This window comes from Terrapene carolina, unplaced genomic scaffold (genome assembly GCF_002925995.2).
Source record: "Terrapene carolina triunguis isolate 2854851 unplaced genomic scaffold, T_m_triunguis-2.0 Scaffold53, whole genome shotgun sequence".
Taxonomy (NCBI): Eukaryota; Metazoa; Chordata; order Testudines; family Emydidae; genus Terrapene; species Terrapene triunguis.
The window spans coordinates 12,372,978-12,390,732 of record NW_020664404.1 but is presented as its reverse complement, the minus strand read 5'-3'; the positions used below and the strand labels follow the sequence as shown (position 1 = coordinate 12,390,732).

At 52.0% G+C, this 17,755-nt stretch overlaps 1 protein-coding gene across 2 annotated transcripts in view; it reads right to left on the bottom strand.

Annotated features, from left to right (window-relative positions):
• ADGRA2 (adhesion G protein-coupled receptor A2) overlaps positions 1-16,983 on the bottom strand; it is a 114,503-nt gene extending 97,520 nt beyond the window's left edge. The window contains exon 1 of one of the 2 annotated variants that reach the window (XM_026658136.2): positions 16,716-16,983. In XM_026658136.2, the coding sequence (XP_026513921.1) occupies positions 16,716-16,954 (239 nt within the window). In that variant the 5' untranslated portion in view covers positions 16,955-16,983. The remainder of the gene's footprint in view (positions 1-16,715) is intronic. The other variant, XM_029912921.1, reaches the window with a different exon arrangement.
• Between the last annotated feature and the right edge of the window lie 772 nt (positions 16,984-17,755).

Sequence of the window (17,755 nt, the reverse complement as noted above, 5' to 3'; positions counted from 1 at the left end):
GGGTGGGATGGCTTCTCCTTCCCCGCTCTCGCCACCCCACCCTGGGAACACACTGCAGCCACACTATACACTTTAATTGGCTAATTGAGCGAGGGCTGGAAAAGTCTCTTTGGACAATGTGGGGATTAGGAATTAAAGCATTGAGTCAAATGGAAATAACTGGCAGCAGCCCAGTGGCAGGCGGGCTCAGGGGGGCTCAGGGCACTGGGCAGACAACACTGTCCACGCAGAGTCACACCCAGGAGCACTTGACACAGATGTAGCGGCTGTCGGGGGTTCCTCCAAGCCCAGAGAGCTGCGGCTTTTGTACAACACTCGACGCCCCCTAATGTGGAGCGTGTTTGGGGCTGTGTCAAAAACCTGTCGCACAGAGTCTCCGAGAGGTTCGAGCGGTTTGAAGTTAATAGGACTTAATTGCTGGGTGCCGAGTCCTGCTGCAGCACCGTCGAGTCGCTGCCGAGCGTCAACACGGGGGATTTTTTTAAATCACGAAAGAGGAGCCAAAAGCAAAGAGGCCAGGTTGTTTTCTCAAGCCCGCTGGAATCCACTTGGATAAACAACGGCTCCAGAAACAGAGCGGCTAAAACAACAACCGTCCTACGGACCCCACCAAAAAAGGAGGTGGCGAGATGCTAGCCCCCCTCGGTCAGAGCGCGGTCGGCAGGATGGAGACGTGCAGCAGAAAGGCAAATACCATCCGATGGGAGTGCAGTAATAGAGGGGGAGGATTTATGCTTTGCTTTCTAAGTGCATTAATTTAAAGCACATGGCTCGAGAGCTGATGCGTTACGGGCCACTCCTAGGGGGGAGGGGAGAACTTATCCGTTTGCACTGGACGGTCTAAATGCGGGTTTCACATGGGTGAAAGGTGCTAGGTTGCAAGCCTCAGGAAGCAGCAGGGATATCCCCCAGCACACTGACTCCTCTAGGCTACCCCCGACCGGGACGGATGAGCTCTGCTGGTGGGCCAAAGGGGAGCCCTGTCTCCAGGGCACATTCCTTCCTGAGCCTCTCTCTGCAGAAACGGGCACACGCTGCCAACTGCAGGTTGGCCATTATGATCTGAAACGGGTGGAAAGCCATTACCTCCATCTCAGAAGCCACAGGTCACTAGGGTTTAGCCTTGAAGTAGGGACCCAATGCCAAAAAACCTCCGCACCCCACTCTGGGTCCCCTGGTGCCACTACAGCTAAGGGCTAAAATCCCATTGGCCTCATCATGAACAGGGGCAGACAAATAAATCCAGGCTGCCGCCCAGCCAGGGCATAACCAAGAGGCACCCCCTGACCTCACCTCCCAGCCAGCTCCCCCCTTTGTTTTCACAGGCTCAGGGGCTCTTCCCTTCGCTGCGACATGCCCAGGGCGTTGTCTTGAGGCTCACGTCAAAGCAGGCTATTTTGGAGGCCTGAAAATTATTGTTCCAACACTTGCTTTTGTTAGAACAGGAAAAATAAAATCCCAGAGAGAGTGTGAAATGGCCAGTACGGCGCAGGCAGTAAGACCTCCCCAACACATCAGATACCTGGGGGGAGGGGAGGGCTCCCTGCGCCAGCAGAGAATTGGCATGCTGCTGTGAGGTTTCCAGTATTGCCAAAACAATCAGGAGATTGGCTGAAAAAAACAGGAGATTTTTTTAAAACAATACAGATTGGGGGCTTATTTGCCTTCAGGATTCACCTTTTCCAGCTTTTTGCCACAACCAAGAAAGTCAGAAAGTTACTTTAAAAAAAAAGAGAAAGAGCTAGAGAGAGAGAAAGAAAAGAAAGTTGAGATTCTCACGTAATCACCTGACTCCAGGAGATGGGGCTTTAAGAAAAGCAATCAAATATCTCAAAACTCGTGATCAAACAAGGACAGCGGGAAGCACTGGGTATCCAACCATGCTCAGAGCTCCGACAGAAGTCGTCCCGCTGGGAGGCTGCATGGCTCCATACTCGTGTGTGTCACTTTATGAACCATGCCAGGAAGCAGAGAGTGGAGCAGAGCATCCTGAGTCAGGACTCCTGGGTTCTTCTCCTGCAACAGACTTGATGCGTGCTCTTGGGGAGATCACCTTACCGCTAGTGCTCAGTCCCCCCCTGCTCACAGTAAAGCCCTCGGACAGCCTGAGATGAAAGGGGATGCTAAGGGCACAGTATTACGTGTTTCAGTCCCCTATGCTCTGACATTTGTCTGCCCTCCTAGACCCTGCCTGCATTACAAACAGAGCCATGGCTGAACACTGTCTTGCTCTCGCCTGTGCGGAAAACACAACCTCCAAGACGCCCATTGCCGCCCAGCCAGTAACCAGCAGCTAAGAGGGGCCGAGGTGTTTTCCCGCCCCTGCAGCACTCGCCTACATCTTGTGCCTCCCGTTAAGGGAAAGGTGATCCAGATGTGCCCAATTTGGGGGAGGAAGGCGAACAGGTTTGATGTGGCAGGCAGGTTTACACCAGGCTCAGGCCTGGACGGCTCATTTGGACAGCTGCTCGTTCCTCAGGCGAAAGCAGTAACGCGTGGCGCTGGGGCAGCTCCTAGAGCAAGAGGGTGGGGAAGGGGGAACCTAGACGGTCTCATCAACAGACCCTATAAAAACAGGATCAGTGGCCATGTCATTCATGCCCCCAGAAGGAGAAAGAGTTGAAATGAAGGTGAGGAACAAGAACAAAACAAAGGAGAAGAGTAGGGGAGCAGGGGTGCAAATGGCCTGGAGCTTTCACCAAGCCGACGGCTCTCAGGCCCCATGGCTCCCCCCGAGCCGTCCCTCTCACACGCTGCTTTGCAGAGCACTCCCTGCAGAAAGCTCCGCGCTGACACATGCCGACGGCTGGATCAGGCACACAACCCTCGGCAAACTCCCCAGTGCTGGGGAAGGACAAGTGGATGCTAATTCTTATTGCACAACAGGTTCTGTGCTTGGAGCATGGGCCTCGTTCTCTGTCTTGCCTCCCACCCGGCCCCTATGGCCCATGTTGTGCTGCTCTCAGAATCCCTTCCCTGCTCCATTGCTGGCAAAGGATTGGGACCAGCCAGCAAGCAGGCAGCCATCCCACCTGCCGCTGATTCTAAGACAACAGTCCTTGGTTTTGAGCACTGTGTTCAGAGGGGAGTGAAAAAACACTCACGTCTGCCTGTGTCAGGCCTTTGATGGCCTCGGGCACGCCTTCCTGTTTAACTGCCCACCTGTTTCAAAAAGCAAACTGCCTCCTGGTTCAGAGAGGAATAAAACCGTGTGCAGGAAAGTCCCATGTGTGCGTAGGACTGAGGGATGCTTGCAGAGACATGCGGAGAGGGAGGAGATCTCTCTAGGAACGGACGGCGGCTAAATGCTGTCTGAGCAGTTTGGCCTGGCTCGTGCTCCACCCCATCACTGACCTGTCCTGGGCACCTGAGGCTTGCCAGGCCTGGTTGGCAGCAACAGGTGTCTGGAGCGACCTACGGAGCCCCCTTGCTTGGCCTTAACGGTCACTTTAATTTACTGCCTTTGCCACACAAACCTGGAGCACAAAGCGCCAGCTGCCAGCTCACATTTCAGGAGCTCGGACGGAGCCACAGCAGTTCTTGGGAGAGAGGGAGGAGAGCACCACGGCAAAGCCAGCTGCCCTCTGCAGCTGTCCCCAGACGCTCCTAACAGGACGGAACCGAGGCAGGGCCAGGGTGGCTTAGGAACGGCCCTGGTGCAGCCGTTGCCAGAGGGATGAGGTCGTTTCTAAATTATGTGGGACACAGCAGTAAAATAAGGAACAGCCAATATTTTCAGCCAAAGTGGATCAAAGTAGAACTCACAGTGATGGGCAAGAAATCCACTAGCTACACGAGCCCTGAACTCAAGAGGTGCTAGAGGACTATCGGGGTGCCGCTCGGTCTCTTACAGCGGGCTGCAGCAAGGCTTGTTATCGACCACGTGCTCCCCAGCGCATCACCTTATGACCAAACGCCCCATGAAATGAACCTGCCGCTGCTTCCCCTTGGGAGGCTGATCCCCAGCCTGACACATCAACCCTTCCTCCCATCTCTACCAAGCTCCTGCATCCGAGATGCTCCTGCCCTAACCAGCCTGCATCCCACTTTGGGGCGAGCCACGCACAGGGACTGACAGCAAACGCAACATGACCCGTGCAGGGCGTAGCTCCATGAGAGAGGGAAGCAGCAGAGGCATTCGCTCAGTCGGCTGGACAATGAACAAATGGACACAAGATGCTGCTGGAACAGGGCAAGCCAGCTCCCCTTTTCAATCCAACCCAGGGATTACGCACTAGATTACAGCTAGAGGGATTTCATTGACAGCTACAGAACAAATGATTCAGCCCTTTCCAGCAGCTGCTCCAGCACAAGTGCAGTGCCTGTGCATTAGGGGAGCAGGAATCCCCTTGCCACGCTCTGCAGCAGCCCTGTGCATTGCTGCAACAAGACCCAAGGTGGAAGAGCGGGTCGGAGCCCGATGGCTGAGCCTGCCCCGAGCTGAGCCACTAGGAACTGCACTGGCTGCTGCCGGGAACCTAAGATGTAAACAAGCAAAGGCACTTGGGGAGTCACCTTGGGAATATCAATATAATCCTCCCTGCACTGAAGGAAACAAGCGTCATTAGCTGCTAGTCCTCTCCCACTTCTCTGGAGCCGTGTGTGAACACCAACTGGCGCTGCGCTGCAGGAGAAATGTCCTTCACATCAGCACCCAGGAGAGCCTACTGCTGGCGAGAAGAGGAACTCCCCTGGACCCCGCCACAACTGGCTGAGCTGGACGTAGAGGTTCTCGCGCTCCAGGCCTCACACTGGCCCTTTGTCCGGGGTGAGCAGCATGCCGGGAGACTGGCCTTCCAGCAGAGAGAGCACAGGCAGGCCCTCCTCCTCACCTGGACCACACCCCAAGGGGCAGCTGATGATTTGCTGGCCCAGCCTCCTCCCAATGTTCACGTCACAGAAGCCAAATACCTGGCACCTTGGCTCACAAGAGCTGGAACGGATCAGTCAGCTGAGAGTTTCTGGGGGAGGTGGCCAGGTTGATGTACTGTGCAGAGAGAGGGGGGCTGTCCTGCCCCCTCTAACACACTAACTGAGGCCTGGGCAGTGGTTTGGTTTCTGACACCGCTCATTTTCAGCCCCTGTTCAGGTGCCAGCACCCACTGATGGACCCAGCAGCAGCAAAAGCCCTTGTAGCCAGGGCCAGCTCCAGGGTTTTGGCCGCCCCAAGCAGCCAAACAAACAAACAAAAAAGCCCCAATCGCGATCTGCGGCGGCAATTTGGCGGGAGGTCCTTCGCTCCGAGCAGCAGTGAGGGACCGTCCGCCGAATTGCCGCCGAAGAGCTGGACGTGCCGCCCCTCTCCGAAGTGGCAGCCCCAAGCACCTGCTTGGTAAGCTGGTGCCTGGAGCCGGCCCTGCCTGTAGCTCAACCTGGCCCTTTCTGGTGTTGTGGCATTATGATATTTTCAGTCTTATTATCTATCCCTTTCCTAGTGGTTTTTAATGTAAATTTAGCTTTTTTGTCTGCTGCTGCGCATTGAGTGGATGTTTTCAGAGACCTATCTGGGTTGACCCCAAAATCTCTTGTGAGTGATAACAGCTAATTTAGACTCCAACATTTTGTATGTATAGTTGGGATTATGTTTGCCAATGTGCATTACTTTGCACTTATCAACATTGAATTTCATCTGCCATTTTGTTGCCCAGTGACCCAGTTTTGTGAGACCCCTTTGTAACTCTTCACAGTCAGCTGTGGACTTAATTATCTTCAGTAATTTTGTATTGTCTGCAAACTTTGCCACCTCAGTGTTCACCCCTTTTTCCAGATCACTTATGAATATGTTGAACAGCACAAGTCCCAGTACAGATCCCTGGGGGACCCCACTATTTACCTCTCTCTACTGTGAAAACTGATAATTATTCCTATCCTTTGTTCTCTGTCTTTTAACCAGTTCCTGATCCATTAGAGGTCCTTCCCTTTTATCCTATCACTGCTTCCTTTGCTTAAGAGCCTTTGGTGAGGACCTTGTCAAAGGCTTTCCGAAAGTCCAAGTACACTATGCACACTGGGTCACCCTTGGCCACATGTTATTTGACCCACTCAAAGAAGTCTAATAGATTGGTGAGGCATGATTTCCCTTTATAAGAGGCACGTTGACTCTTCCCAAAATATTGTGTACATCTATGTGTCTAATAATTCTGTTATTTACTATAGTTTCAACCAATTTTCCCAATACTGAAACAGCCTGTAATTGCCAGGATCGCCTCTGGAGCACATTTAAAAATTGTCATTACATTAGCTATCTGCCAGTCATCTGGTACAGAGGTGGTTCAGCTATATTCACCTCTTGGACGGATCCTGTGTGTCACTTAGGACTAAATCAAGAATTCTCTCTCCCCTTGTGGGTTCCAGGACTAGCTGCTCCAAGAAGCAGTCATTAATGGTGTCTAGAAATTTTATCTCTGCATCCTGTCCTGAAGTGACATGTTCCCAGTCAACATAGAGATAGCTGAAATCCCCCATTATTGTTGAGTTTTTTGTTTTTGTAGCCTCTCTGATCTCCCTGAGCATTTCACAATCACAGTTACCATCCTGGTCAGGTGATCAATAGTATATTCCTACGGCTACACTCTTATTGTTCAGGCATGGAATTTCTGTCTGTAGAGATTCGATGGTACTGTGTGAGTCATTTAAGATTTTTATTGTATTTGACTCTATGCTTTCTTTCCCATATAGTGCGACTTACTCTGTCATTCCCGTATATTTTGTACCCTGGTATTATCGTGTCCCATTGATATTCATCGTTCCATCAACTGTCTGCAAGGCCTGTTATATCTATAGCCTCATTTAATACCAGGCACTCAAGGTCACCCATGTTAGTATTTAGACTTCTAGCATTTGTACATAAGCACTTATGATATTTGTCAATATTTAGTTGTTTGCCTTCATGTGATGCAATTGAATAGAACTCTTTTTCATCTAACTTCTTTCTCTTTATCAACGTCCATCCTCCCCTGTACTTTATCTGTACTTTATCAACGTCCATCCTCCCCTCTTTACTAGGATACGGAGTATCCCTGTTAATAAATCCTCCCCTAAGGGATGTCTCTGTCTGAACCCCATGCTCCTCTGCACCGCTCTGCTTTTCCCCAGCCCTCAGCAGTGGAGGAGGAACTTGAACCCACATCTCCCAAGTGCTAGGCTAACGTCCTAAGCACTGGACCATCCTTCTTCAGTTCCTCTAGTGACAGACCACTGTACGGTCTGTAATCATACTATGGGTCTGTCTGCGTCTCAGCCTGTCTCCGGTTCATTGACTCCTCACCACCGCTGGCAAGCCTGCCAACCAGAGGGCAGTTAGTGCCAGCTGCGATGGCATTTTCGCTCGTCCTCTGGGAGACGAGACGAGACCCACCAAAGTGGTTTCACACAGGCACAAAGGAGCCATCGGGTGGGAACAGCTTGCAGTCACTACCAGCTTGGGCCAGACTCAAACCAGAAAAACTAGGCAGGGAAATGACTCTCTGGGCACTTCTGTGCAGGGGAACTCTGTGCGGCACCAGCATGAGCCTAACAGCTTGCACTCAAACCCATTGGCGAGCGGTTACGTGTCCCGGAGATCAGAGCCGCTCAGCAACCCCATCTCGAGCAGAAGGTCTCTGCTATACAGGGGACAACGTGATGACTGTGAGAGGACCCACTGAGGTTCATCTCAGAGAGGGGTCACGGTAGTTGCTGGCCAAGGCATTTCCTAACAAAATGGAAGCTTGTTCAAATACACATACAGTACCCCTCCTCCAAAGACCAGCCTTCCTCACACCCACCTCAAAGGGGCCTAACAACTTTGGCCTGCTCCACAGACGTGTCCTCTTTACACCTTGGGCAAGCACTGGAGGCAGAGGCGGAAGCCGGCAGAATGAGCCCTCACGTCCACACGTGCTCTACCGTGCAATCTTCTTAGTTCCAGTTCCCTAGCCTGGCCATGATTAAATCAATGTGCGAGCCGCCAGAGTTTCTCTGCCTTTGGGAGACGATTTTTTCAAAGAGAAGAAGGGGAGAGAAGGGGGAAAAAAGCTGCCACAACTGCAGCCCAATAAATAACAAATAAGAGGCTGAAAAGGGTTTCAGAAAGAAACCATCTGCGAGGCCCAGGATAAACAGGACTCAGCGAGGGCAGTTCAAGTAGAACTGGAAATTGGTCATAAGTCGAAACCCTATATTCCCCCAGACAATATGCAATTTTGGTGCAATCAAGCTGTGCGCAGAAATGAGGCCTGCTCTAGAATTCCACATCTGGAAGAGGTTTGGACTCCTGCGTGTGTAACAGCAGGGTTGGCTGTGGCCTAACACGGCTATCTGTGTCTTGTTAAGAATACAGTACTTTTTCCATTAGGCTATTAGCACAGAGGTCATTCCGAGGGGGTAGGAATTAAAACCTTATTAATACAGGTCTGAAAGGGCCCCGTCACCTCGCAGCGCCTTTGGACGAACATCAGAAGTGGCATGAGAGGCAGAACTGCGTTCTTTCTTCACCCACATCCCCCAGATGGGGCGATGTGAGGCCAGACTGAGCAGAACCCCACGTAAGGGTGTGCTGGACTTTATACCAGAGCAGCGGCATTCACGCCATAAACTACGGTTGCAAAAGAGGTACCATTAGAAGCCCAGTTTTTGATACACAAATACCAATCAAGTCTGGTTGCTCATGCCTGTGGCTGAGGTAGAAGGTTGAGGGCTCCTGGATGATCTCACTCACAAAACCCTCAAAGAGTCTGCTCATGCATCCGTACCAGAAAGGGCAGGGAGGAGAGAGAGAAACTCTGCTTCACTGGGCTCACCTGCTTGGAATCTAATGCACAGGAGTCAAATTGTGAAACCAGATTTTTATTTCCAAAGTTATCGACGTTTGCAATAGTAACGTGGGCATGGACCATCCTGAGCAGACAAGCGGTTTCCCTAGAGAAGTTCTGGGAAACCCACCACTTGGGCCATTTCAAATAAGTGACCCATGCAGGAAGAATGCATTTTAGGGAACCCTCCAGCCCTGTCCCTAAGGAAAGGAAAACAGTCTGGCAAGCTTAGGGTGTTTCTTCCATTACTAATCCACAAGGCTGCAGCTTGGATAATGGCTCTTTGTGCCAACCAGAGTAGCTGTAAAAACCCCAAAACAAGCCACAGACCAGCTCACATGGCACATATAAACACGTATGTGTGCACCAATACATGCATGTATGCAAGGGCAGGTGAGAGACATACATAAACAAGTGCAAACTGGAAGCTTTTGTTCAGGCTGCACTAGGATATTAGCGGCCTAATACCCCTTCCCCCTTTGCACACTTCCCCCAGCACGTGAGCGTGCCTGCCCTTGAGTCGTGGGCGCTGGAGAAGAGCATTAGCAGAGGCAGGTTTCTAATGGCTGCACGCTGAAGAAATTGCTTTTTGTGCAATAACAAAGCACAAAAGCTCTAACCAGAGCCAACAACATCCCATACCTGCAGCTGTTCCATTTCCTTAGAAATTGACTCCAGGTGACGGCGTTGCTTTGGCAAGCGGATGGAGCCAAGCCATGCAGAATGTCGTGCTAAGACAGCTGTGGCTATTTAAAACTTGACCCTGCAAGATACTGAGCAACGTCGACTTCCACAGCCTTCAATGGGACTGGAGGGTGCTGGGCACCTTGCAGGCTCAAGCCCTTAGCCATGCGGCTCCCCTGGAGTTGCAATGGTCTGCGTGGAACCTCCCGGGCACAACGTGAGGACTTCAATCGAATGGCAGAGCAGACAATCCCCAGCACTCAGCATCCCTGGTTCTCGGCACATCAGGCCTCTTCCTTTGCCAGAGACACTCCACCACATGGAGTTAATTTCTGTAGTTAAACATCTGCTGCCATTTCACTGGTTTTGCTTCTATCTATCTGCGTAGCACCAATCCCCATGGGGGGGGGGGGGTGGATGAAGAGAAAACGAGCTGTACTTTCTCTAAACAGAAGGCTTTCCATGAGCATCAGCCATGCATTATAGACACGGCAGGAAAACACAAAACATGGATTCATCCACATCACTCATGCCACTATGGAAAGAGCTGCCTAGGCTGGGGTTTAATCCATGGAGGTCAACCCTCCAACACCTGATGGAAGGCTTTAGAGGTGGCTCTGCCTCTGTGCCTGGTTGTCTCTAACCCTGGTTTCTATTACTGGACACATTCACATGGAACCAGGATTTTGGATGCACTGGCTCTTATCCGCCACTGCTGCTTATTCCCCCCTGGCTGCGGCAGGGAGAACTGTGATACCAGCGAGGAATCTCACTTGAGGAGTGAATAAGCAGCCGCGACTGCTGAGACTCTGAAGCCACAAAGATCTTGGCTCCGTCAAACACCCCTAGCGGTTTAAAAGAAAAAAAGAGGGAGAAACAGAAAATACAAACCATCGGGGCTCTTACAACATCGCAGGCCGTGTTCTGCCTGCAGGTCATGCACAGGCATGGGTGCTCCCCACTCTGGCTGCAGCTCAAACATGCTGGTCTCCCCCGACGTCCGCAGGCAGGCAGAACAGCAGAGGAGCGATGCATGGTGGGGCAGGGAGCGTGCTCCATGTGTTTTAGCACGTACCACCCTGGCCAGGGACCATGCACCCCTGTGCCATACTGGTTACATCACTTTCTGGCAGGAATAACTTGCTTGGGCACAGAAGCTAGCCAGAATTAGGGCTGGTCGTTCAGGCCTAATGTGTCCCTGTATTCTGGCCAGACCTGAAGACGACCAGAATTAGGTCCCTACTTTTAAGTGCCAAGTGTTATTGTTATTGTTCTAAACAAAATGTACCCAAACATTTCCCACGAAGAATCAGCTGCTCTACAACTTTAGCTCAAGAGTCTCTCCTGGGGAGTTACTCAGGAGCTTTGCCCACAGATCTTCCCGTCAGATCCTTCAGAATGGGTTTGAAGTGCAACAATTTTTTCAGCAGTGCCACTCATTGAGAAATAGACATTAGTCACGTTGCTTAATGCAGCACTGGAAGGCGTTCAGATACAACAGTGATGAGAGCGGCGTGAGTACCTACAGAGAATGGAACGGATGCCCTGTGACTCTCCAGGGCCAACTGCTGCTTTCCTACTTTAAATCCGATGGAAGACCAAGCCACTACGCCCTCGTAATCTAAACGGGCCGCTCATCAACTAGAAGCCTCTGGTTTTGATTTTTCCATCTGGAAAAGGTTTAGAATAAATCACGTTTAGTGTTGGACACTAAAGTCTGGGGTCACTGAATATTTGTAGCTTTCTGCCTGTGTTTGTCAGTTTCATGTCAGGTTTGAGTGGTGCCCCTTAATGTTCATTGTATGGTCCATCAGGCTTTGCTACTTTGCATTGCGTGTTGTCTCTATATGACCCTATCAGCAAATAAGCTTCTCCCTCCAAGAGCCAAATTACTGAAAATTAGTAATACCTAGCAATGTTAACTCAGTGAAAGACAGACTTCAAAATGCCCTTTCTGCTTTCACCATCCCCACCACTCAGTGCAGTTTGGTTCTTTCCTCCTATACAAAGCAACAGAGGGTCCTGTGGCACCTTTGAGACTAACAGAAGTATTGGGAGCATAAGCTTTCGTGGGTAAGAACCTCACTTCTTCAGATGCAAGTAATGGAAATCTCTAGAGGCAGGTATAAATCAGTGTGGAGATAACGAGGTTAGTTCAATCAGGGAGGGTGAGGTGCTCTGCTAGCAGTTGAGGTGTGAACACCAAGGTTGGAGAAACTGCTTCTGTAGTTGGATAGCCATTCACAGTCTTTGTTTAATCCTGATCTGATGGTGTCAAATTTGCAAATGAACTGGAGCTCAGCAGTTTCTCTTTGGAGTCTGGTCCTGAAGTTTTTTTGCTGTAAGATGGCTACCTTTACATCTGCTATTGTGTGGCCAGGGAGGTTGAAGTGTTCTCCTACAGGTTTTTGTATATTGCCATTCCTGATATCTGACTTGTGTCCATTTATCCTCTTGCGTAGTGACTGTCCAGTTTGGCCAATGTACATAGCAGAGGGGCATTGCTGGCATATGATGGCATAGATAACATTGGTGGACGTGCAGGTGAATGAGCCGGTGATGTTGTAGCTGATCTGGTTAGGTCCTGTGATGGTGTTGCTGGTGTAGATATGTGGGCAGAGTTGGCATCGAGGTTCCACCCCACCATCAACCTCAGCCTGGACCAATCTACACGGGAGGTCCACTTCCTAGACACCACCGTACAAATAAGCGATGGCCACATTAACACCACCCTATACCGAAAACCCACCGACCGCTATGCCTACCTTCATGCCTCCAGCTTCCACCCCGGTCACACCACACGATCCATCGTCTACAGCCAAGCACTGAGGTACAATCGCATCTGCTCCAACCCCTCAGACAGAGACCAACACCTACAAGATCTTCACCAAGCATTCTCAAAACTACGATACCCACACAAGGAAATAAAGAAACAAATCAACAGAGCCAGACGTGCACCCAGAAGCCTCCTGCTACAAGACAGGCCCAGAAGAGAAACCAACAGAACTCCACTGGCCATCACCTACAGTCCTCAGCTTAAACCTCTCCAACGCATCATCAGTGATCTACAACCCATCCTGGACAATGATCCCTCACTTTCACAGACCTTGGGAGGCAGGCCAGTCCTCGCCCACAGACAACCTGCCAACCTTAAGCATATTCTCACCAGCAACCACGTACCGCACCATAACAACTCTAACTCAGGAACCAACCCATGCAACAAACCTCGATGCCAACTCTGCCCACATATCTACACCAGCAACACCATCACAGGACCTAACCAGATCAGCTACAACATCACCGGCTCATTCACCTGCACGTCCACCAATGTTATCTATGCCATCATATGCCAGCAATGCCCCTCTGCTATGTACATTGGCCAAACTGGACAGTCACTACGCAAGAGGATAAATGGACACAAGTCAGATATCAGGAATGGCAATATACAAAAACCTGTAGGAGAACACTTCAACCTCCCTGGCCACACAATAGCAGATGTAAAGGTAGCCATCTTACAGCAAAAAAACTTCAGGACCAGACTCCAAAGAGAAACTGCTGAGCTCCAGTTCATTTGCAAATTTGACACCATCAGATCAGGATTAAACAAAGACTGTGAATGGCTATCCAACTACAGAAGCAGTTTCTCCTCCCTTGGTGTTCACACCTCAACTGCTAGCAGAGCACCTCACCCTCCCTGATTGAACTAACCTCGTTATCTCCACACTGATTTATACCTGCCTCTGGAAATTTCCATTACTTGCGTCTGAAGAAGTGAGGTTCTTACCCACGAAAGCTTATGCTCCCAATACTTCTGTTAGTCTCAAAGGTGCCACAGGACCCTCTGTTGCTTTTTACAGATTCAGACTAACACGGCTACCCCTCTGATACTCCTCCTATACAGCATTTCAGCAGCAGCTAATAAAGTCCTTTAGCCACACATCCAAGTCCCAGTTCAGCAAAGCATCAAAGCATGTGCTTGTGTGTTTTGCTGAATAAGGCTGGACTACTGAATCAGGGCCCCAGTGCACATTTGGAAGAGGCAGGGATGTAAACTGATCAAATATAAAAATAAAAAACAGTTTTCTCTGGGAAGTGAGAAAAGTGATCAGATGTCTTAACAGAATTTCTGAGTTATGTATGGTGGTAATTAAAGGAGAGAGTGGATTACATATGGCAGGTATCACTGTTAATTATGAAAATCACTGGTTTTATTGTTTTGGGACTATTTACAGTGGTATTATCGTAGTTACATCTTTAGTGTTGTCTTTGTGGGAAGATTTCCACATTGCCAAAATAGGTTATTCTATGTGTACACATGCGCAGGTGCATCCACTGGCCAAGATTTCCAAAAAGGACTAGAGAATCTGGATGCTTTATTTTTCAGGGACCCAGCTTGAGATCTCTGAAAGGGACCTGGTTTTCAGAAAGCCCTGAACACCCACACTCTGAGAATCAGACCCTTTTAAAGCGATACAAGCTGGGCACATGAAATCACTACTTGCTTTTGAAAATCTCAGCCAAGATGTCAAGTATGCTAGCGCACAGGCTAAAACATGGCCGGGGGGATAAAATGCACTTTATCAACAGAACCCCAAATGGGTCAGGCGCAGGGGCACAGTAGGCTTGCTTGCTAGAGTAACCCCACCCTTTCTGAACTCGAATGATCCGCACAGCCACTGCAGGCACATGTCAAGGCTTTAAAAACAAAATCCCTTCTTTTGTAATTAAAAAACAAACAAACTGATAAGCACACCACCATAAATACTAACAGCCTTAACAAAAATGTATGCAAGTGTAAATCCAAACCAGAGTTAAACACAGAACAAGAACATGCTTGGCTTTTTAAAAATGGCTCCACTGCCTATGTGCTGGAGCTCAGAAAACATGCCCCAGTCCTACAGACACTTACGCAAGTGCTTGACTTTATGCACTGCAAATAGTCCCGTTGACTTCAATAGGACAATTCACAATGCATAAAATGAAGCACACACCTAAGTCTTTGCAGGATCAGGGACTCAACGCATATGCTTAACATCACACCCTGTGAGCAGTCCCAGTGAACCCTGCTTACTGCCTGTATGGCTAAGCAAGTGCAAAAGCCTTTGCAGGATTGGGCTCTAGATGAGCGTAAAGTATTATTAACATTGCCTCAAATGACAAAGTGGGGTTCCAAGGACTTTTAAGACAAGTTTCAACTGTGAGACCTCTTCTGTGCATACAAACCACTGAAAATCAAGTGCTACGCTGAAAAGACAGATGGAACTTTTAAAACTTTCCCTACTTTACATTGCCAGATCAAACTGAGGGGAGGGGAGCTATTTTAAGAAACCTGCGCTTTATTATTTCCAGTGGAAACAGTTGTTTTCAAACAAAAGCTCTCTGTGTAAAGCCCCAGATGTTGCTAAAGGAAAAGGTGGAAATGAAATTGACTATAAACCAAAGAGAAACTGATTTCACTGATTTTCAGGCCAGGCCTGCACTAGGAACTTTTGCCAATAAAGCCCAGTAGGAAACAGGACCCATCCTGATTCAAGGCCCACTGAAATCAATGGGCCTCTTTCCACTAGCTTCAGTGGACTCTGGATCAGGCCCACAAAGAGAATTTTTTTACAGTCATGACCTTGCCTATCTAGCCACTTCCATTCTTCCAGTCTTCTTAAAGACTCTGACCTGATACGAACAGGGCTGAGAATGGACAGACCTTATTCTGGTGAGTGGTGCTAACGAAGTCAGTGGAACTATTGGCCTGAGCACAGGCTGCAAGACTGGGCCCCACGAGCGCACCAAGAGTGGCACACTTGGAAGTCGCCAAGACCAAGACGCAGTTGGAGCCTGAGTTGCTGCCCGTGGGTTTTCTTCCTGCCTGATGCCTTCTTCCACGTCACAGATGTTCTAGGAACGGCCCCCCATGCCCCAGCTGTGCTTAGGCATATTTCCCACTGGTGCACACTCTGCCAATGGGCGCACTCAGACCCCATGGTGGCTAGAACGCTGACAGAACCTTGCCCGCACCAGCGCCCACTGTCACCCTCTGGGCTCAGCTGCGACGATGGGAGATCCAGGAAATCACTTCTACTACTGTACAGGCAAGGTCTCTGTGTGCAAGGCTCCCACACACAGCCTCCTCGATTCACCTCACCTCCAGCACAAGTGGGCCCTGGTCCTGCAACCGAAGCCATCATCATCCCAATCACGTGCCTGAACTCTCAGCCCCCCCTCCTCCCCCGCTGTCCCCCCCAGGCAGGGGCCTGGCCCGGTCATTATGTGGTTTGGAAGCGGCGCCTGCTTACAGCCCTCAACAAACAAACAACACTTCCCACCGTCCCCGGGCCCTGGATTCCAACAGCCCATCGGAGTTTGCACACAGGGAAAGCGTCTGGCCTAAGGGAAGCAAAGTGACTGGAGGAAAAAAGGGAGTTGTATCTGAGAGTGGTGGTGGCGGAAAGCGAAGGGACTAGCAGAAGGAGAACTTTGGGGTTGTTAGGAGCAGTCACTGGGAGGCACTGGGTGAGGTGTTGGGGGAATGCAGAGAGAGGCACAGGGGTAGGCAGGGAAGTCATTCTGGGTGTGTATGGGCAGGTAGGGGGAATCAGGGTAGGTGCTGGGGGCAGGCAGGAGAGATCGGTGGCTGTTAGGGCAGTAGTTCTCAAACTTTTGTACTGGGACCCCTTTCACATAGAAAACCTCTGAGTGCGACCCCCCTTATAAATTAAAAACACTTTTTAATATATTTAACACCATTATAAATGCTGGATGCAAAGCGGGGTTTAAGGTGGAGGCTGAAAACTCACGACCCCCCATGTAATAACCTCGTGACCCCCTGAGGTGTCCTGACCCCCAGTTTGAGAACCCCTGTGTTAGGGGGATGGTGGGTGCTGGGGGGCAGGTAGAGAGGGGCACACTGGATGTGGGGTTGGCAGGGGGAGTCATTCTGGGTGCATAGAGAGCAGGTATTGGGGGGGATCATGCTTGGGGCAGGCAGGGGGAGTCCACAGCTGTTAGGGGTACGGACGGTGCGTGCTGGAGGGACCAGATGGGTGCTGGGGGGACCAGATGGAGGGCAGTGGGTGCTGGACCAGGCAGCGGGAACCAGGGGCTGTTAGGGGGACGGACGGTGGGTGCTGGATCAGACACTGGGAACCAGGTGCTGTTGGGTGCCGTGGGGGGAGAGGGGGTCCCGGCAGCCGGGACACGGCACTGTCGCCGCCCGCCCGCAGCCCTCCCGCGCTCGCTACTCACAGGGTGACCGTGGTGTTGGGCAGCAGGCGGGGGTCCGGCGGCTCCGGCAGCTCCTGGTCGCTGCAGATCACCTTCCTGCGGGCCGCGCCGGGCAGGCCCAGCCCCTTGGGCCGTTCCCCCACGCACTTGCAGCGGGGGGTCTCCGCGGGGCAGCTGCGGGCGCCCCCCGCGCACAGCCAGGCGGCCAGGCAGAGCAGCCCGGCCGCGCAGCGCATCCTGCGGGGCGGCCCCGAGCCCATCAGCCCATCCTCGCCGGGCGCCCCCGAGCCACAAGACGCCGCCCCCAGCCGGGGCTACGCTGGAGGAAGGGCCCTGGGCGCACAGGGGTGCGGGCCCCCTAGAGCCAGGTCCCGGGCGCAGCCATGTGCAGGGTCCCAGCTCCTTCCCAGGGGTGCTCCGCCCTCACGCCCCCCCGGAGCCGCCCCGGCGCCTGGCTGCCTCCCGCGACTGCCCGGTGCCCTGCGCAGCCCGCGGCATGGTTGGGGGGGTCTCTGGCTCCGCGGCTGCCGGCGGGGAAGTGTCCGGCTGTTGCGCTCGGGATGGGACCTAGCGGTTTCTGCGGCTGCCGCTCGGGTCCCTCCCCTGCTCCGCCAGGCCCGGCTGCGGGGCCCTAGCGCCTCCCTGCTTCGGGCGCGCCCAGCCCGGCCCCTACTCGCCTGCCCTCCCCCACTTCAGCCCACCGAGCTCCGTGCGCTCCCCCCGAGCCCCTGGGCTCTGCCCTCACCCCTAAGTCCCGTGCGCGCCCCCTCCAAACCTCCGGGGTTCCTGCGCTCCCCACTGCGCCCCAGCGCTCCCCGACTACGTGCGCCCCTGCCACATCTCGGGCCCCTTGCGCGTACTGCCCCCGCGACACCCGCCCTCCCAGGGCTCTTCCCCGGAGTCCCCGACGTCCTCCCCCACCAGCCCCACTGAGCTGCGAGGGGCCTGCTGAAGGTGCCCATCCTGAGCGCCTGGAGGGAGCGGGAACCTTCCCCACACACCCTGTGCTCCTGGAGGACGCAGCCCTTGGGCGGTGTGTAAGCCCCCCAGCCAGACCTGCC